This window comes from Montipora capricornis, chromosome 4 (assembly GCF_036669925.1).
Source record: "Montipora capricornis isolate CH-2021 chromosome 4, ASM3666992v2, whole genome shotgun sequence".
Lineage (NCBI taxonomy): Eukaryota > Metazoa > Cnidaria > Anthozoa > Scleractinia > Acroporidae > Montipora > Montipora capricornis.
Genome location: NC_090886.1, coordinates 6153526 through 6175219, shown reverse-complemented (window position 1 = coordinate 6175219; position 21694 = coordinate 6153526). Strand labels below are relative to the sequence as shown.

The 21694-nt window shown below is 40.4% G+C and overlaps 2 protein-coding genes across 2 annotated transcripts; one reads left to right on the top strand and one right to left on the bottom strand.

Annotated features, from left to right (window-relative positions):
• The first annotated feature begins 428 nt into the window (after positions 1-428).
• Positions 429-10297, top strand: LOC138045371 (kelch-like protein 3). Its single transcript, XM_068891837.1, has 2 exons — positions 429-1902; positions 7369-10297. Exons 1-2 carry the CDS (start codon positions 1344-1346, stop codon positions 8091-8093), a joined length of 1284 nt encoding a protein of 427 aa, XP_068747938.1. The 5' UTR covers positions 429-1343; the 3' UTR covers positions 8094-10297.
• Positions 10298-11682: 1385 nt separating this feature from the next.
• LOC138045369 (uncharacterized) lies at positions 11683-20418 on the bottom strand. The gene is made up of 2 exons (XM_068891836.1): positions 20308-20418; positions 11683-15583 (listed from the first exon to the last, which is right to left on the bottom strand). Exon 2 carries the CDS (start codon positions 15522-15524, stop codon positions 13362-13364), a length of 2163 nt encoding a protein of 720 aa, XP_068747937.1. The 5' UTR covers positions 15525-15583; positions 20308-20418; the 3' UTR covers positions 11683-13361.
• Positions 20419-21694: the final 1276 nt, after the last annotated feature.

Sequence of the window (21694 nt, the reverse complement as noted above, 5' to 3'; positions counted from 1 at the left end):
AATGATAAATTATATGAAACGAATCATATATTGATCATAGCTTTACTAGAGTTTCGTGAATTTCTGCAAATCTGCATCGTGAAGATGAAAAATCTCTAGGTCCATGGAAAACGCGAGTATGCAGTGGCAAATTTCGATTTTCTCTGAAGTTGAATACTTCCTCCCTGAATTCTGGTAATGAAATGTTCAATTGTTCTTTAGAACTTCAATGAATTAAACGACGCGTACACTAGTAACGTTTGGAAAAGTTTTTTAAAGGGCGCTACCTCATAAACCCCTGATCATTATTGAGAAAATCGGCAAACCCGTTGGTTTTTGCAATATGAGCATATATTCATGAAAATTAATGTCACGATACCTTTATCTTTATTGAAGGAGAGATGTAATAACCAATTACAGTTTTAGTCAAACTTACGGCCCGCAAACTGATATTAAATTGTTATGGTAGTGAGTTATATGTAGTTTGTAACTTTGTTATTTGAACTGTTGTATGTATTTAATATTATTGCCAGTTACAAAATAAATACTAGCAAATACTATCATAAATTTTCGTATCGCGTATTTTCGTGAGTATCGGGACTGACGCTCGGAGAAACAACTACAGCCAATGGAATAGGCACAGAAGATGATCAAAAATGGTCGAACGTAAATGGAGCAGATCACGTATAATGAATTTTTTGAGAAAGGAGGGCAGAAGCAAGAGATTTGGTAGTAAACAATGATATGGGAGCAGATGCCTGTCAACCCTGAAGTCAAGATTAAGCCGGTTGTAATGTTTCTTGTCCGACATTCGAGCCAGTTTTAATTAGCTATCCCACAGAGGCAAGGACTCTTCTGGTAATGAAGCTGCGGTCAGTACTTGAATCTTGAATAGCCTCGGACTTTCTCTGATACTGATCCAAACTATTTTTCTTCATAGCACTTATCTTACATTTTCATATGCGATAAAAATATGCATCGTTTGAAGACGAAAAAGTGTCCTAGTAACGTCGCAGGAAAGTGACTCGATAGTATACTCATCCTGGCTTTTTGATGTTCTTAATCATACTGAGCCACTTAACTCTGTGCGTCAGTTCTGCTTTAATTTGTTAGCAGAAAATTCGCTCTTGTGTTAAACACGCCATGGAGAACGAAAACCCAAAATTTGCATAAGTCATTTGTCTGTATGCAAAATCAGAGGTTTAAGGCCGGTCGGCAATCACTGTGACCAGGTCGTCATCGCGTAAGCAAGTTTTCTGCTTCGCATTCTTCGTACTCTATGTTGCCATCTGTGTTGTATTTCTCGTGGAATTTTAACCAAAGGAAGGTTTTTCAACTCCCGACAACAAATTTTCTGGCGAAACATGGAAAGAGCAGTTGATCTATTACGTGATGCTTCCTCCTGGGTTCGATCCAAGTCTCAGGAAGATTGGAAAGAAAAATGGGAACCGTTCAAGAAACGAGATCCTATTAAAAAACCCGAGGCTGTTTGGTCCAAAACAAAAGAGCCAGAGATCATCATTGAAACAGAACCATTCGAGAAAAAGAAGGGAAATCTCGAAGAGAACCACGAAGAGTTTGACTTCACGAAGGCACGAGAGAAACTTTGCGAAAAGTTCGACGCAGTGATCGCTATTTCGGCAGAAATAAAGAGCAAATTTCGAGCGAAACTCCTTCGTGACACAGCTTCCCGCGTGGATTTAGAGAGAGAAGAAAGTTCCGGTCATGAAAGTGACTTTGACAGCGAATATGAAATTGTGGAATTGCACGAACACATTGTGTTCATTGGAGGGGCAGCTGAGGATGATCAAGGCAGCGAACCTGCTGCTAAGGTTGAGGTCTTTGACGTCGCAATTAACGAATGGCAAGAAATTGCTCCTTTACCAGTGAAAACTACAGCTTGTTATGCCACTGCGATTACAGGTAAGTGATTCTGAATTGCTTTTAAGGTTCACGGTCACCCCGGTGTTATCAAACAAGATGTTGCGCTTTCAAATCGAAGAACACTTGATGCTGTCGACTAGCAATTATTTTGTCATCATTTCTCCATCCCCTTTTTGGCAATAAAATGACAGTTTTGTGTTCGCAAACGGACGTTGTTTATTAGTTGTTACGCTAATTACAAAAGTTTCAGTTTCTGAGTTAAACAAAACATGCTAATTACCAGAACCTTCACTACTTGATATTCATTAGTTGAAATATATTTCAGTGTAGTGCAAGAGACCTACTAGAGTTAATGGAATAAATTATAATGAAAAAACTCTGCAGGGTTTGTCGTTCATTTTCAGTGTTTATAATTTAAATGCGAAGACCCTTTGTTTTGATTACCATGTGTGGAAAAAGTTTTTATTGGCCAAATTATAATGTACGGAAATATTTCATGATCAGCGTCTGTGTCCCGCTTTTGTTTGAACATTTTCTGAATTTCTGAATTCGAAATTCAAAACAAACTTGCCAGACTACAATGTTCCATGGATATTGATATTTCAAACCTTGCTATTAAAATAAGTGTTAATTTTAGAATCAACTGGAAAAGAGTCTAGTGTGATTTGGTACTGATGAAAATACGAGAATCGGAAATCAGTCAAGGGTAAAGCGGAAATATGAAGTAGCACTTTTACCATTTAAATATGGTTGTCATATAGACAAATGATTGATTACCGTGTTATACAAATAGATCATTCGTCATTTGAGAATTGAGCCCTGTTAATAGCATACGACAACCTGCTCCCAGAAGCCTTCAACTTGGTATCTACAGGTTCTTGTTCTTTCAATAACTATTCGAAAAACATTTACGAAAAGCAAAGGGAACATGCAGTGACCTAAACCAGGGGTACCTGGCCATGACCGCATGTCTTAAAATTTGTCAGAATTACCTAAAATAGTTTCCACGATGCTTTAAAGTTTGGAGCTGCCCTACAAAACATTTATCTGTTCGGATATTCTAGGGAAATTTCAGGACTGTAGAAATTCCTTGGTGGCTTTTTTTGCCTCGTCCGAAAGTTATATGGCATTCGTGACGGATCCGATCAAAAACTATACATTACGTAGACTAGTCGTCCTTTTCTCCCTAAAAATCTTTGGGGACGGTTGCTGAAAATAGGATTTTCAAAACATACAAACTCTGGCGAAAATAGTGACGGGAGTTATAATTCTTCAAATTTTATGTCATTTGCACTATCACAGTTGACTGTTAATTACTCGGCGTAGTAAAATTCTAGCGTTCTTCAATGTGTTTTCGCTCGTCAGACTCTTCACTTCTTTTCCGAAATGCCTAGGAAATCTGTTCACAGAAATCTTAGGGCACCCCGTCTAAACTATAATAGGGCCATTTATACGGGAGAAAATAAGACGCGTCTTAGCCAAGACGCGTCTTAGATAAGACGCGAACTGCTCGTATAAATGGTGCAAAACAAGCGTTCGCGTCTTATTTTAGACGCGACTTACATAAGACGCGTCTTATCTTGGAACAGAATTTTAGGCTGTTCTTATTTTGTCCGCGTCTTAAATAAGACGTGAACTTCCTCGCATAAATGGGTTCGCGTCCTAAATAAGACTTGAACTATAAGTGCGCATGCCTGTCACATGCGTGACGACAACAACAAATCGTCATTTCGTTGACAAGTCACCCAGGCTAACAAAATGGCTTCCCAGTCAGCCTCAAAAACACCAACAAAACAGAGAAACTCGTGGACTTTGGTGGAGGAGAAAGAGTTCCTCATCCTTTGCCGGGAATTGGCAATTGCGGAACAACGTCAAGTTTTTGAATTTTGTTCCACAGCACGGTCTTCACAAGAAAAGAGGACTTCTCAAAAGAGAAAAAACATCTCTTAAGAATTCTCTTCCTTCTTAAAATGACGGCACGCTTTTGTTTCTTGCTACAGCGCGCCATCTTGGATCTTTACCAAAGTTATTGCTTTTAACAGCGTTGCATGTAAATGAGGCTGCATCAAAAATAAGACGCGAACCTCACGCGAACAATTTATAAGAGATTTCACGTCTTGTGTAGGACGCGAACGTATAAATGGTACAGTTCGCGTCCTATTTAAGACGCGTCTTAGCTAAGACGCGTCTTATTTTCTCCCGTATAAATGGCCCTAATGTTCCAATCTCTTAGGGAACAAGGGGAAGCTCATGCGAAAAGGCAAATAGCAGTCTAGCAGTCTGCCGCTTGTTGTAAAATCGTGGAAATTCTTCTATTCCAACTTGCCTCTTTCATTTGAGAGAGGTGCTTTGATGACGGCAGAGGAATGTGCTAAAATGTATAGTTTTAAAAGAGCACTCTCGGGCATGCAGAGAAAATTAGGATCTACGACGTTGATGTCAAGGAAAACGTCACCTCAAAACGTACTTTGTAAAATTATTTCATTTCGTTCACGTCGACCATGTTAGCGAAGTATCTCAAAAAGAAATTGAAACAAGCGGTTACGGAGTCAAAATAGAGAATTAAAGTTTCATACACCATGTATTTGTATACTCACGTTGTCGTGAAAACCTCAAATTTGGTGATTTCGCGTCGTTGTTTTGCTGACGACGGCAAAGAAATGGACAAAAGGGAAAAACTCACGTGCACGGCGTGCAAAGCTATTGTTTTTGCCCACTTAATTAATATGCAAATTTGTGACGTTTTCGTTGCCGTCGCCGTTGTCGGTACAACGTCGACAAAAACGTCACCTCAATATGTGACTTTGCACTATCGTAATTCCATGTCGTACAATGTGGGCAAAGTATCCTAATAAACTGAAAACAGGTACGAGCGGTTTCAGAGTAAAAAAAGAGAATGAAAAATTAACATTGCGCGCTCGCGTTGTCGTCGAAACCTCAAATTTGGTGATTTCACGTCGTTGTTCTGCAGAGGACCGCACAATTGTTTTTCCTCCTTTAACCAATAATATCATCGTTTTGTGGCCTTGTCGTTGCTGTCGTCGTTTCTTATGCTCGTTTTTTCACTTTAGGCCGTTCTCGTCGTTGCTCAAGGTCTTAATTTTAAAAACAGGAGCTCGTGATGGGAAGATTGTTTTAAGAATCATTTCTGTCATAACTAAGTAAAGTACGATTGTCCGGGTGAGTGTAGTCCTCAGAAGGACTGTTTGAGATGACAATCAGACATTGACTGACGTTTCGACAACCTGAGTGGAAGTCATCTTCGGAGTCAAGTGATTTGTGTAACGTCAGTAGATACTATAAGAACTCCGGTCATAGATGGCATTGGTCAACTTATTTGTGATGTTATTGGTTGACTGTCAGTTCAGCCAAGATGTAATTGGCTGGGAAGACTAAACAGTGATTGGTGCGTTTCGATTCCGTCTGTACGTATATCGTGGAATACGTTGGGCAGTACTGTGATAGAGTAAATCAGTGTGTTGTTTGTCTGTTCATGTTGTCGATGAGTCGTTTTTAGGGTGCGGGAAGTTGTAGTCATCGGTTTATTGGTGTCTGTTCCAAGTTAGTAAACCAGCTTTCCAGTACGATCCGTTGGTAGTAGTTAGTGCTGTAGGTAATACACGCAGCAGAGTCCCAGTCGATTCTGTGGTGTGTCTGTAGATGGTTGTTCAGCAATGTTATTGTTGATGTCACCGTTCCTCGTCGCTCGTTTGTGTTCGGTCAATCTAGTGTTCAAATTTCTGCCGGTCTCACCGATGTAAGTGACCTGGCTGTCGCAGCATTTAATCTTACAAACTGCTCCTTGTCTGTCCTTAGGTTGGTTTTTGTCTTTGACGTTAGTCAATAGTTTTGGGTGTGCGAGCAACACGGATGTTGTAAGGCTGTAGGATCCTAGCGATAATCTCAAAAGTTCCTTTGATGTAGGGTATAGTCATGCACTGTAGTGGTAGGCGTCAATTTAGTGTTTGTTGCATTAGGTTCTTTACGGTAAGTGTTGCGTGTAACGAAGTCGCAGTTGTAGTTTTTGTTAATGAAAACTTCGTTGTCTAAGTGTTTATGTTCGTCTGCTAAGCTGTCGTGTGAATCACAAATCAGTAGCGCGCCTCTCGTTAAGGTCCGTATTGTTGTTTTTGCCTTGGATGTGTGACGTAGGGTTGTAAGATGATTCGTCAAGGAGTCTGTCATTGTGGGTGGGTTTCCTGTAAACTGTCGTCTGTAGTCTGTTGTTGTTACGGATGACCAAGCAATCAAGAAAAGGAATGTTACCATTATCCTCGATCTCCTTGGTAAACTGAATGTGGGCGTTTTGTCTGTTGAGGTGTTAGTAAAAATCGTCGATTTCGTCTCTGTGTAGAGCTGTGAAAGTATCGTCAACGTAGCGTAACCAGAGTAGTATTGTTCTTTTGTAACTTGCCAGGGCTTGTTTCTCGATGTTTTGCATAACGATATCGGCAACAACAAGGGAAACCGGTGAACCCATAGCTGTTCCGTGTAACTGTTTGTAGTGTTTACCGTTGTACTGAAATTAGGTGGACGTAAGGCAGAGGTTCAGCAAGTCCATAAGGTCGTTGGTAAGTAGTGGCAGTTGTAAAGTGGAGTTGTTGATGGCGGTTTCAGTGCAGTCGAGAGCTGTTCACCAGTATTCCACTTCAACTGGCTCTCGACTGCACTGAAACCGCCATCAACAAAAGCTGTCAACAACTCCACTTTACAACTGCCTCTACTTATAAACGACTGCCTTACGTCTTCCTATTTTCAGTACTTTCGGTATAACGGTAAACACTACGCACCGGTGGCTCAGTTGGTTGAGCACCGGGCTGCCATGAGGGAGTCGGTCGTGAGTTCGACTGTGGCCGGACCAACACTCAGGGTCTTAAAATAACTGAGGAGAAAGTGCTGCCTTTGTAAGTACGCCCGCATATGGTTAGCCTTTCAAGTCTTCTCGGATAAGGACTGTAAAACATAGGCCCCGTCTCATAAATATCTTCCATGTTGATTAGTTCCCTGTGGGACGTTAAAGAACCCACACACTATTCGAGAAGAGTAAGGGATAAAGTTCCCGGTGTTATGGCTGTCCTCTGTGAGTGTACGGTGGGTATAGCAGGTCCACATCAGTTGAATAGCTGCTAAAACTTCAACCTGCTCAAACAAATAACTAACAAACAAACAAACTACAAAGAGTTTTACGGAACAGCTATTGGTTCACCGGGTTCCCTTGTTGATGCCGAAATCGTTATGCAAAACATCGAGGAACAAGCCCTGGCAAGTTACAAACGAACAATACCACTCTGGTTACGCTACGTTGACGATACTTTCACAGCTCTACGCAATGACTTCTATGACCGGAGTTCTTAAAGTATCTACCCACGTTACAGAAATCACTTGACTCTAAAGATGACTTCCGCTCAGGTTGTCAGTGTATTGGCGAATGACCCGTATATTCTCACTAATTGTAATTCCTAAAATTTGTTATCTTTTTCTGTCACTTCCTCTGAACCATATCAGGTATTCCTGGCCTTATTGTGATTGGAGGGTTTGGTGGATGGAAGGCTCTGAACACCATACAAATGTATGACTGGGTCACCAAAGAATGGCGCATACTGAAACACATGAGGAAGCGAAGATGGGGATGTTATGCAACTGGAACAGACCACGGCATAGTCGTCGCTGGTGGCTGCGATCAAGGAAGTGTCCTGAACAGCGTGGAACTCTACAATGCGAAGAAGGAGGAATGGTTTACGCTGCCACCAATGTTGGAACAACGATGTAACTTCGCCGGTGCCATCATCGACCGGAAGCTTCTCGTTGCAGGAGGGGGATCGGGGTTCTACTTCAACAGTGCCAAACACACGGCGGAGATGTTCGATGGAGCTGAAGGAAAATGGAAAAAGCTTCCATCCATGCGGCACAAACGATATGGTTGCGCAGCTGTAGCGTGGAAGAAAAAGATGATTGTGGTAGGAGGCTGTGACAGGAAAGGAGTCGACATCTTGAACGTTGAGGTGTTTGACCCCGAGGGTCATGTCTGGTTGGATTTCCCACCGTTACCCCAAGGATTCTCGCTGTGTCGCGCGCATATTGTGCAGAATAAGTTGCTCGTGTTTGGAGCCGATGGCGGGGAGAATGCAAGCCATGCGTATGCTTTTGATTTTGAACTCAACAGCTGGCAGAAAGACATCGAACTGCCGCGAGGAAGGAATGCTTTCGCTGTTGCGGTAATTGGGGTTTAGAGGGTACATAGATCGGGCAAGTGAAGAATGGTCAGATTAAGAAAAAGTAGTTTTGACGAAGAGAGGGCTGCGGATTTGCTTCCTTGCTCGTCGGGAAAAGTTGTCACTTCCATAAACTTGTGGTCGATTGTATCAATGATCATTTTAATAGTTGAGTGGTTATTAATAATATAATTAATTGACCGCCTCCCGCAGGGGATTTTCAGGGACATCGAGGGCGCGGATCAAAAGCATACATAAGGCGCCTCTGGCACCTCTATACGGTCCACCCATGGCTGATGTCGCAGCACAGGACCACAGCCAGATGTAATTATATCGCTGTGAGTCAATTTTGCTGAGGGAAGAAAACCGGAGTAGCTGGAGAAAGAGAACCCTTCGAGTCAGGTTGAGTTCGACTGTGAAATGAAGCAGGCAACTTATGCACTTACAAAGCCGCTTTTGTTAGAAAAAAAAGGCTTTTCTGGGCATCCAGCCCACGTAAGTGTGGTTTTTCAGAACTCCGATCTACCAAATGCCTAACCAAGTCGGTTGCGAGTTCGTGTTTTATCGACAAAAATAGTGAACGTGCAGACACATTATTTCTTTTCAATGAAGCCGTGAGTTTCGGAAATAATTCAGTTCATTCCCCTATAGAGCATTCTCACATGACGTCACGGCGGCCATGTTGTGGTTCCAAAACATAGGAATGGCGGCCATTATGGTCTACCAAACTAATCCTCCGGAGATTGAACTCAATTTTTATGCAAATACTTTCTTTTGTTTCAGTAATCCAATATGGTTGCTAGTCACGTGAGTGAAACGCTCTATACAGCACTGATACACAAGAAAGTGTTTATACTCACAACTTGATTTGTTACTCATTTTTCTCTCACCAGTTGGACCTGATGACTGAAAGAACTGTATTGATCATCCAACTGTATTAGTTACTGTACAAAAAACACACGAAACGAATACTATAGATATTCCACGACATTGTACAGTTAGTTGTTTGGACACTTGGTTATTGTACCGCACTAGAGAACCGGTTTGACTAGTTAAGTTGCTGACGTTACCCCGCACGCACAAAACTATCGCACGTTCTCGGTTGTTTACAATTCATTTGTTAAAAATTTAGTGCAAAAAAAAAGTTGGATATTCAATAGCTTATTAGATGTTTTGGTGTGTAGTATCACTGAGTATTTCTACTCGTTGTTTGTAGTTTGACACGCCCAAATACAGCATAACTCGTAAAAATACTCAGCGATACTACACACCAAAACATCTAACAAGATATATATCTATATTTGAAGTAAAGGTTCTAGATAAAAGGGACAAGTCATCTTCGCACTTATCTAGACAATTTAAAGTGGTACTATGACCAAAAATCAATTCTTCTTTTCAAATCTATGTTAACACTAAGTGACTCAAGTTTTGAGCCTTGATTTAAAAAACAGACCCGTTTATTTCAACTGGGATTTTCTTGTTTTTAATGGTCCGCCATTACTAACTTCGAAATCTTGAGAGAGCTGGATCGAGGAGAAAATGACGTCAAAGACTGATTAGTATACGCGGATGAATTAATATGCATCACGGGAGTTGTGAGCTTTCAGACCTTTAAACTTGTGTTTTCCATACATGATAAATTGCGTTTACACGCTGAAATTGTAGTGAGTAAATGACGTCACTTTTCCCCACATCCAACCCTTTGAGGTCCAGTCCGTCAGTTTTGAACGTGAGTAATGGCCAAACTTACACTCAAAGTAAATGGCCTTTGGATAAAGATGTTATCAAAGCTCAAAATTCTGCCAGTCAGGTGTTGAGCAATCACATTGTCAAAATGTCAAGGAAAAAAGGAAGTGGTTTCTTGAACATAGTAGCACTTAAAGGAATTTTCCTTGTTGATTGACAGTTGGTATAGCACTGCACCAGCATCACAGAGGTCATGGGTTCGAATCCCGTTGAATTTTTGAGGTGTCTCAAATTGTCCAGATGAAGTCGAGGATCACTCGTCCCTTTCCTTTATGTCCCCTCCTCATTTTACGCACCGTAACGAGGTCAGAAAGCGATTCGTATCGAGGCTGTCGTAAAATTTCAGTATTTCAGAATTGTATTATAGAACTGCACTCAGGCGTTTCAAATTTATTTTAAATAGCAACAAGGTTTCTGAAAAGAAGAACTTGATGGCGTGTTTCGTGTAAAATGGAATTAAATGAAAGAAAATGATAGATTTTTTTTGTGGTGACACAAACATCTGAAAAAGAACCCGGTCGTATTATTTTTCAATTGAGCTTGCCTTACTTTGGGACGAATTCACTGTTTTTATTTTTATTTAAGGTTTTTGTCTTTCACCCTGCTAGCAGAGCCTTTCTTTTGCTTGCTCGATTTTGGCGTTCTCGAGAAAGGCTCTGCTTGAATCGAGTAAGATCTTTATTGAATATGCGCTGCATGTTGCCAGGATACAATCTTGAACCCAAGCCTAATATGCCAGATCTCGCCGCCATCTTGGTTTTTCATAGTACAGCGGGCTCAATTATAACCATCGGTTTTGTCACTAAACGGACGCTCGCACTGGAAAAACCGGTTTGACGAGAGAAAACAAGATTGACTAGTCCAGAAGTTCGGGCTGCGGCGGCTTCAAAGAGTTGACGCGATTCGGGCAGAGCCTACTTTTCTCCTCCTCAGTAAAGAAAAAGACAAAACGAGGCTCTGCTCGCAGGGTGTTTGTCTTTATTTTGCTTTGCAATTTCACGTTAAGTTAATCCGAGGTAGCTTGTTCCAAGCTCCCACATAGTCGGGAAAGCATGTAGTTCCCGGCGTTGTGGTCTGTCTTCTGTGGTATATTATGGTTGGGAGGGTAACTTAATTTGGAGCGACCCCCAACACAGCCTGTTTCTCTGTTGTGATGAAAGTGATTAAATTATGCTTGCGAAACTCGTTTTCGCATGCAGTTTATCTCGGCTTCCCGACTATCTGGGAGCCTGGAACAGACTACTCCGACGGAATTTAATAATTTATACGAGAAAAAGACAGTTGAATTCCATCTTGCTTTTAATTTGATTCATGCTGTCTTGGTCCTAAGCCTTTTTAGTCGTACAATTCTGCTCTCGACCACTATTGCCCTAATAATAGCAAAACTAAAACTTGTCTGAAATCTGTTTCGACTTCATTGTCCCAACAATTTTGTCCAGGATTGTAAAGCCGGTTTTCAACGATTTGTCGCCGTTTCTGATCCCTGTCATTTTCATTTCTTTGTACGCATGCCCAATTCTTAAATTTCTGATCGACGCGCTGGCTTCTCTGAAAGTGTCCGCCCGACTTGACAAAAATCGCTAATTTTCGTTGTCACGAATGTACTACAAACCGGGTGTCAAACAAGTACGAGATTCGTGCTCCGATAATGGCTGACAAAGCGTGTCGACAAATCGTAGCGTGTAAACCGGCTGTAAGTTTAATCGAACACACAAATCAAAAGCGTTTCCTAAAATTTCTTTTACATTTAAAATGCAGCCGCTTACTGACCATTTTTGGAAAAAATTACCACAAATGGAAGCCCGCATTCATATTGCCTGAATGTTCATGCTAATGCTGTTAGTTTCTGTGACTTGTACAATTTTTGTTCAAATTATAGTTTAATCAAACATATTTTGTTGGTGTCTAATACAGTATGACATATTTCTCGGTCAACTTTTAACGGCAAAACCAAGAAATATTTAAAGCCAAAATATATTGGTTCTCACTACATCAGCAGAAGCAAATGACCTTGAGGCGTGTAACTTGCAACTCTCTTTCTTGGAACAAAGCTGGGAATTTTAGGACACCAATTTTAGGCCCAAATACGAAAAAAAGTAACATCGAAGCTGCACGCGCGGGAAATTGCACGAGCTACGTTACATCCAAATAAGGAAATTAAGTCCCAGCCCTGAACGGGAGTTAAACGAGAGCATGAGCTTCTGACGTCGGTAAATAGTGCTTTTCAGGCGATCGGATTGGTTATAGTTTTTTTCGTAATTGGGCGATACCCCGTGCGAGGTGCAACCTGGCCCGGAAGACTTGAAAACAGGAAATGGGATCGCCTATAGGAGAGGGAGCACACCCCGAAACGGGGCCGGGCACACCAACCTCGTCGGCTGACTGGTTATAGTATGTACAATGGTAAAAATGCGACATGACTCAAAATATACTGCCTTTTAGAAACTAAGCTTATAGATAGCTCTCTTAAGCAATTCACGTTTACTCTTAACAATAGGTATGTATGTATGTTCACACGATGAGACTAAAATACGAACCTTAAAAAAGACGACTTGACAGGGATATAAAAATGTCTTTCAGTCAAGCCCCCAAAGAATTATTGTGAGGACTGGAACCAGAATCATCTTTCCCCAGATCTGTTTACTTTGAGCCTTGAGTTCTTTTTCATGCTCAATGCATATGGCAATTGCGTAAGCTTATGATCACTTGACCGCAGCCTAAACTCATTAGCAATTATTCGCCGAAGGCGAAGTGATTATCGGTGATTATTAAATTCTCAACCTCGGATAATGCATTTCGCGTGCTCTGATTGGTTCACTCAATCTCGGTTATCAGCTCATATACCTTGGTTTGACCTTATATGGTAAATGATTGCGTTAAGCGTTGCTAAACTAAAAATGTTTCCGCCGGAATGCGAAATTACTCTTTGAATAAAGCCAAAAAGGAGAAAAAAAACTTTTTTTGTGGAAAGTTTGAATCAATTCCGACTTTTAGAAGCACGCGAAAAGGTAAGAAATGTTTTTGTGATGAGCCTGCGTCTGTCTGACCACGAGGTATTACACAACATCGCATCTTTATCAACTTTTTTCGATTTCGCTAGGATTTTCTCGCTTTTTTCGCCCGTATTTCGTACTTCTAAACTTTTGGAGTTTAAGGAATTTAATAAAACAATTATTCCATTCGCGCTTGTTGGATATGAGAGTGGTTATAGCAAACTCGGCGCTACGCGCCTCGTTGGCTATTTACCATCTCATATCCAACGCGCGCTCATGGAATAATTGTTAAATATTCAGCAAGACGAAGTCGAGGTGAATATTCACCGATAATTACTGAGCCTGAGGCGAATAATTGTTTTAGTATAAATACACAGGTGGTTATTTCAAAAAAGAGAAAAAAAAAACATTTCAACTCGAAATCATCGTTACTTATAGTGGCAAAACGACTACTGGCAGCCATTTTGTCCGTCGAGGTGATTATCGGCTGATAATCCGAGATAGCGAGCCAATGAGAGCGCGCGATTTTGTATAATCACCTGTGTATTTATTCTAATGCTGATTGCTCATATCGTTCACTTTTTGCCGGAAAAAAACGAGTGGCTTCTTTCTTGAAATCGTTTAAAATCTTGCCATTAACGTGAAATTCTCCATCTCTCTGGAGTAGATTGCAAGTGCAGTAACTGAGCAATCCCCCTGAACCTTCTCCATGATTTGTTCTCAGCTCTTCCCACTTTTCTTCTCCTTCCACGTCATCAAGAAGACTGGTCGTCTCTGTAGATGATTCTCCAGCACCACATGCCGTTCCGCTTTCATCTGACAACTCGTCGAGTTTTTTCCTCAAGACTTCTTCTTCCCACTTTTCTTCTCCTTTTACGTCATCAAGAAGACTGGTCGTCTCTGTAGATGATTCTCCAGCACCACGTGCCGTTCCGCTTTCATCTGACAACTCCTCGAGTTTTTTCCACAAGACTTCTTTGTCAACCATCGAGTTGGTTGCTTGGTAAAACATCCTGCTGAGCTGTTCACACTGCGTTTGTGAAAGTCCAGATTCTTTTGCAGCGAGACTCATGTAGATCCAGTCAATCTGAATCGGCAAATTATCCCGCTTAAAGCTGGCAAAGTGGTCGATCAGTTCCTCGCGTAGATCTTTCGTAGTCTTTGGGGAATTCTGGAAGTACGATCGACATTTAGCGAAGGTATGAGACATTATTTCAAAAGAGGTCAGTTTGTATGATATGGGTTCTACCTTTCGTTTTGGAATAAGCTTTGCGTCCCAGCAGACAATGAACTTGTTTCCACTCAGATCTGCTCCGCCACACTTGAACGCGAGAGAGGGAGGTAAAACTAAACAATCCTTTAGAGTTTCGTACCCTTCCTTGTCGTGAATGAGCTCTAAGACTTGTATATCTCCAGGATAGTAGCAGGGACTAGGCGCTACAAAAACTTTCTTTTCTGTCTCAAATTCCTTTCCTTGGTCGTGCAACAGGGTTGGCCGGAAGTAACACTGCGCAGATGTCAACTTCCCGTAAGGGTCGCAGACACCAAATACTACCCTAGCCTTGGGAATCAAAATTCTGACATGTGGAACTTCACCTCCTGATGACTCTTGCTCAACCACGTAACTCACTTCGCTTCGTAGCAGAGTGGCTACTTCTTCTTCGGTAGTTCGGCCCGTAAGCTGCAGGAAATAGTCAATGGAAGCTTTATCATTGCGCATCATATCTTCTAACAGACTGTAATAGTACTTTTGAAGAGTCCTGAGGTCTTCAACTTGCACTCCGCGGGCCGCTAGAAGCATGATCAGTTTGGCATCGAGATATGCGTTTGTGTTTGGCTGGGAATAATCCAAAATGTACACGAACTTGAAACCTCGATCTTGATCTTGATCTTGATCTTGATCTTGATCTTGATCATCTTGATCTTGATCTTGATCATCTTGATCTTGATCTTGATCTCGATATTGACCTTGATCTCGATCTTGACCTCGATCTTGATCTTTATTTCGATCTTTATCTCGATCTCGATCTTGATCTGGGCAAGGATTATCATTTTTGCTGTCTTCTTCCTTCAAGACTAACATGCCTTGGGAACCTTGATAGTGAACTAACAGTGCACTAGGTTCGGGATAGTTGAGTCCTGTCAAACCCGTCTTCCATATTTTTGATGCAAGCCCTCGAGACATAAAGCCGCAGCCCGATGTTTTGACCTTAGAAACGTCATCACGGTATTCCTTTGTTAGTTCCACTTGCTGTAGAAATGGCGAAAACAACAAGCCAATCTTCTTTGCGCGCACACTCACATTGCTGTCTTCAACAAAGTTACCAAACGTTTGTAAGTGGTTTTGAATTTCGTCCTCAGTACCATGCATCATGAAACATGTTTTCTTTCTTATTTGACTGTCAGAATGACCGAGGAAATTAAAACGCTTCTTGTCACAGAAAACGCCGCTTTTCAAGATGCGTTTACAAAAGGTGATGTTTGCTTCTTCCTGCACTATCTTCGTGTTGAATGTCACAATCATTATCTGCTCATGAAAATTGGTTCCTTTATACGTGGATTCCAAATAATTAAAAAACCGAGTATTTTCCAACTTTTTTTGCCAGGCAAATTTATAGTCACGTTCGTCTTTGCCATCAAATTCCACGTGTTTGACTCCGCCTTCTTTAGGCCGAGGATTGCTTTCGGGAATACTGATGCGAACTTTCATGCCAGATATGATATTGCCGGGGAGACGTCAAGTAAGGATTTATGCACCGTATTTAATAGCTAAGGGAAGAAATAATAGAATGAGAGAATAAAAAGATGACTTTCATTCAATTAAAAAATAAAATATTGCGTCTTAAGTTATTTTAGCCTGACCAAAAACATCTACCGCCCAAACCCAGGATTTTCTTCTCCCTTGTCTCTGGTTGCCTACAGTCGCATGACTGCCCGAATTTGGATGGTTAAGATTACGTAGTGGTTTCTTTAGAAGGAAGGACCAGTGAACTCGGCCATACAGTTAATGACACTATGATGACAACTGGGGTTTGTGAACACACATGGGATCTTTTCCAGTGGCAAGCAGGGTACATGTAATTCACCTTTCGCAGCCTTCAAAGTTCTTTATTTAATTTTGTAGTGCCACTTATTCGAACGAAGGCAAAGAGGCGAGTCAATGCTAAATGCCACTAAGAGTTGAAGCAGGAGTTTATCGGGGCAGAAAAGCAAAATAAGTCCCACCACACCGTTGCTATGGTTGCAAATGATCAATGACGTCACTATCAACAAAACGTACCACAGCATTACTATGTAATAGATACACTAGTTTCTTAGGTCAAGAACATAAAGAATAAATATGTTACATTTAAGCAGATTTCCGCGAAACTCGTGTACAAAAGTGACTTGATATGATATCTGAAAAATTGCCGATGGCATTAACGCAATTAAACTAAAAGTGTTACGAATTTTGTGCCGCATGAAACATTGGTAAATACCTCATGATAATCGCGTCCTAATACAACCTCACTTTGACTACTGTAGTGCTGAATAGGGTAATCGGGGAAATGGTAAAATCGAAATCGAAATCGCACAGCTCTTACGTATCTCTGTGTTCTGGGTTGGAAGAAGCTTTATCACCAACGCATGATCGTTGTGAGACCTAGACTCTTCCAACAGCGTTTTCATAAATACCGGTAAATCAAATTCTACTACACAAATTTGTTTTCATGGGGAGCATTAGGCTTTGGAAACTTTTAGCAGTGCTGTACCGTGCTGTGCCGTTGCCATTACAACAGTTGGGACTCTCAGAAACCCTTAACAAATTGGCTGACAGTAGTATTGTGGTCAAATATTAATAACTTTCTAGTTAAAGGATCGACAATGTTGTAGTCCTTTTGCATTGGAAAACCCACTGTTACGTGTGTAGAACCCTTTCGAGCCTCCATAAACAGTTCAAAACAGTCTGCCAAAAGTTTCTTTTAATTTCTCACTTAATGAAGGAGATATTAGTCTTTATTAAGTTTGCTCAAAGTAGCTATTTTCATTTTTAAATTAGGTAAAGCATGCAATCATCACTGGCTTTTGTTAGGGAATGCTGGGTATGTGGATATATGACAAAACATAGTCACCCAGAGTGATAAATTAAACACGCCATCCGATTTTAAAAGGCTTTTATTGGGCTGCAAATAGAGTGGGGATAGTAAGGTGTATTGGCAGTAGGGCCACGAGAGAGCCTGCAATTGTACACAATTTGAACGTGATTTTGAAGATTTACTTTGTTTAGATAGGTAGCTTATTTACTGTTACTCACTGCAGCCAAACGTAAGGCTGAATTAAAACTCCACATGTGAAGAAACTTTGGAACAAGATTATGGAACTCTCTTCATCCTGACTGGCGCGCACTTACAAAAAGGCCATTCAAAAAACGAATTAGGGAATTTCTGCTTAGAGTACTCGGAGTTGAGGATGCTTATGGTGATGCTTACTCATTGATAACAAAACTGACTAAACATTACTATCGTACCCTATAATTCTGTTTTACTCTATTTATTTATTCACTTAGTATTATTATTATTATTGTTATTAACATTCACTTATTTTAATAATATTGTTATAATTATGCAACGTTTCTTCAGTCTGTCTATTGTGTAATGGCTCAATGTGTATTGTGAGGTTTTATTTTGTCTTAATATTGTCTCTAGATTATACTGCACGCCTCGATCGATTAGCATTGCTATAGGCGTGCAGTGTCCATTGTAAAATTTATCTGTAATTTTTGAAAATAAACTTGAACTTGAAACATGTGATAATACATGGTAAATCCTTGTTCGTATTATTCATCATAACGTTTGCATTGTAAAGGGATAAAACTATTCCTTTCCCTGTAGATATTAAAACGAACGTCAAAGGAGCAAACATGTCTAAAGGCCGGTACACACGAGGGAGCTTGCTCCTAAAACACGCTCCCGACACACGCTCCCGGGTAAGTACCACAACCAGTACACACGAAGGACACGACGAGGGAGCTGAATGATGAAACAACCTGATTGGGGCATGGGAACTGTTGTGGATGAAAAAAATAAGCCAATTTGATTGGCCAACTGGAGACACGTCATGTCACGGCAAGCAAATTTCAGTACACACGAGGGAGCTTGCTCCTGAAACACACTCGTGCAACAAATTTGCCCCTGGAGCTTGCTCCCTCATATCAAACCAGTTTGATTTGAGGGAGCAAAACTCGGGAGCAAAAGTTTTGTTGCTCAACATATTTTGTCGCTAGAAATCGTTGGTGCAGACGAGGGAGCTTTGCTCCGGGAGCTTGTTGCAGGAGCGTGCTACGGGAGCAAGCTCCCTCGTGTGTACCAACCTTAAGGGCATGTCTCGGGTTGTGACATGCTAGAAATACCTTATTACATGAATTTTTCGCGACACTTTAATTTCGCGATTTCATGATGCGGATATTTCGCGACACTCAAATTTCGCGATTTTGCGAAATTCTTGTACTATGAATCACTTTAATTTCGCGATCTTTAGTAAGATGCTATTTAAAGGTATTTAAGTTATCCTTGAAGCAAATAGAACAACTTCATTTACAATAACGTCAAAACTACAACAAGAGATGCAGCGACGGATCTCTATGAGAACAGAAACAAGTTCTAACGATTTCCACAAGAATTTTACGCTTGTTCGTCAGTTTTAGTCAATTGACCATGATCTCCATAGTCGTTTGGGTAAATTTCGGGATGGACGCGGAATCATGAATCATAGTTTAAAATCTTTTAAGAATCAAAAATCTGTGTTTTAAAAACTCGGGAATCATGACTGACAGCGACACTGAGGAAAGCTCAACAAAATACATGCGTGAATTAATTACTTCCGATCCCGGGAATGTACAAAATCGCTTTTAAAAATCATGAATCAGTAAGGTAAAAACCAAGAAATGAAGAATACATTAAAAAGACTCGAATGATTTCGCCTCTATCCTCGATTGTAAACATCTTGGTATGAAGACGTTGCAGTTCCCTCAGAATAGATTAAAACATGATTTTGTCAACTTTTTCATGTTAATAAACTCGTCCTTTCTTCATTATTAACTATTATTTTCACTTTAAATTTTCGCGTCATGTTCGCCACACATATTGTTCACTTTAATTTCTCGATTAAAGTGTCTCGAAAATTTCATGTCATAAGGTAACTTGTTCGACGAGAGTCGGTGATTCATAAGTGATCATGATATCATGCAGAACAAAAGAATACTCCTTAGCTACAGCAAAACATTTCCCTAATTGTTTTGTGAAGATCTCTGCAGTCGATTCTCTCTCTTTGTGCTGATTTTTGAAGCGACGAAATAAATACTTAACTTTGAATTCATCTTTTAAGGCGACGGAAGGTGAAGAGGGGAAGAGGCGGTTTTAGAGCTGGAACCATAATTACCTGTAGTTATGTGACTCCCCAACGATTTGTAAGCGAAGTTGTAGATCATAGAACCTCGTTTCGCATGCTAGTCACATGCCCCCGATAATACGGCGAAAATAGGGTAAAGTGACTAAATCTCGTCTGTGATATGTGTTTGGGATTTGGCAAAGTGACCTTTCGAGTTGATATTTATTTAAGCAGGCCTTTTTGAAATGTTCAGATCTGAGCACAATAACTTTTGGTAATCAACAATTCCTAAACACAAGTAGAGTTTACAAATTTTGCTATGCTAACTAGCGCCGAAGAAGTGATCAGTGGACACCATTGCCAAAACCCAGTTACATCGCACAGAATGCTGTAGTTTTTCGAGAGGTTTGTTAGTAATTTCCTCATCTTAATATTTCAATACTATTTTAAGCGCTTATTTACAGCGTAGATACAATTCCATCCGGCGGTAAGCTATGCATTCGGAAAAGATTTGAGAATCTTGTGCTTTGGACTGCATAAAGGCCCTAAGTCATTTGTAACCGAGGGAGCTTTACGCGGTAACAGCGCCTAAGGGAAGTCCCTATACTACAGTCTGTAGCACGAAGTCCCTCACTAGCGCCCATTGACGTCACAAGTGAGCAAAGTGGAGAAAAATTTCTTCCAATAGACAGTTTCACGCACGGTTTTCGAACTTTCACTTAAAGCGTGCTCGCTGGAGGTTCTTACAAATAACATGGAATAGTTCGAAATGCGGTTTTTTAAACTACAATGTTCGTTGTCGATTCTGCTTACGCTCAGCAAATTGCTGGGTTACCAATATCTAGGGAATCATCGCAGTTGAATCTGAGCTGACATGTAAGGCCTTTGCGTCTTTGCTTACGAATATGGTACTCGCTGGAGATTCTTACAACTAACGTGAACAGTTAATGGGAATTTCTTAACCAGAGAGAGCATCGCAAAAATGCATATTGTTGATTCTGCTTAGCTAAACAAATTGCTGGGTTACCAATATCTAGGGAATCATCGCAGTTTAATCTGTGCTATTAAATCCTTCGCGTCAGTCAGCGCTTACACATTGCCTCTCATTTTTATACAAAAATCCATACCTTAGTTGATCTTGTCTCGAGACCTTGACTTGAGAAGAATTTGGTAAACGTTGTCGAAAAACCGATGATTGTGTGAGGAAAGGTTTGCTTTTGATGGAAACGTTTTCCTAGAAACCCCCGAGGTCAGAAATTTCTAGGAATCAGGGATGATTGACATAATGAATGTCAAATAAAGAGCAACACATTGGCGGACGTCCAATATCTTTTCGTTCTTTCCGCCTGCATGAGATGTAAATAAGACATTTTTTAACGTTATATGTCACTTTAACCAGAAAATTTGAAAGAAACAGTTTCTTAAAAAAAAAAACTCCGACATTTTAGTATTTTACTACGACCGACGCAGGAATATGTGCATTGAAATACTTAACTCAACGAGACAGCGTCACTCTCTTTTACTTAGCTGACCTAGACAGTAAGGGAGAGATTAATCGGCCCCTAAACAATATGTGACAATCCCCTTGACCTACTCGTAGCACCGCTATCAGAATACAATAAAAAAAAGATATTTATTTTGCAACTTTTCTTCTTCGTTTCCAGGCTTCATGGTATCTGGAAGGTTACCTGAAAAATCAGCCATTTTTCCTAGTATCCCCTTTGATAAATCTCGGAAAATCGGCATTTTCCACACTTTTGAAAGACTTGCCATTTCTCTTATTTTAGGCTTTAGTTTCGGGACAGAGGCGGAAACCCGAGGAGGCATCATCGGATTCCCCGCGTATATATGTGTACAGAGTAACAAAAGATGGGTTTGTTGACTTAGCGACGGTGCCTACTAATTGAAAAGTATTTTTGCACGGTAAACTGAAATGTGCGATGAGATCGTAACAAGTGTTACTGAAATTCAAAAATGAAATTGCGAGTAACAGCGCATATTTCAAAGATAATTAATCAACAATATTTGTAAAAATCTTTAAAATACAAAGCTATTTACTTTAAAAAATACGACCACACTTTTGAATTTACGGAACATGTTTCGGTGTTTCAAACATCTTCTTCAGCCATAGTGAGTGTAACATTAAAATTTTTACAAGATAATTCGTATATATATAACTATCAATGCAATGATTCTTTGTAGATTAAATGTTCGTTACAAGTAGGTAAAATTCAAACGAACCAACAATATTATAGAGAACACAACTGACATAACGGTAGAAGTTTAAAAGTGTAATGCTAAACTGACGTGATCAACTTGTTTGTTGAGTTCGGGTTTCAACCGCTCAATATGGAAGCTCTCCTTGATTTTGAGTTGATAGAAAGAAGTAGCATTATCAATAATTTTGAAGCAAGAAACATCACAATTATCGTGCATTACACTTTTAAACTTTTACCGTTGTGTCAGTTGTGTTCTCTATAATATTGTTGGTTCGTTTGAATTTTACCTACTTGT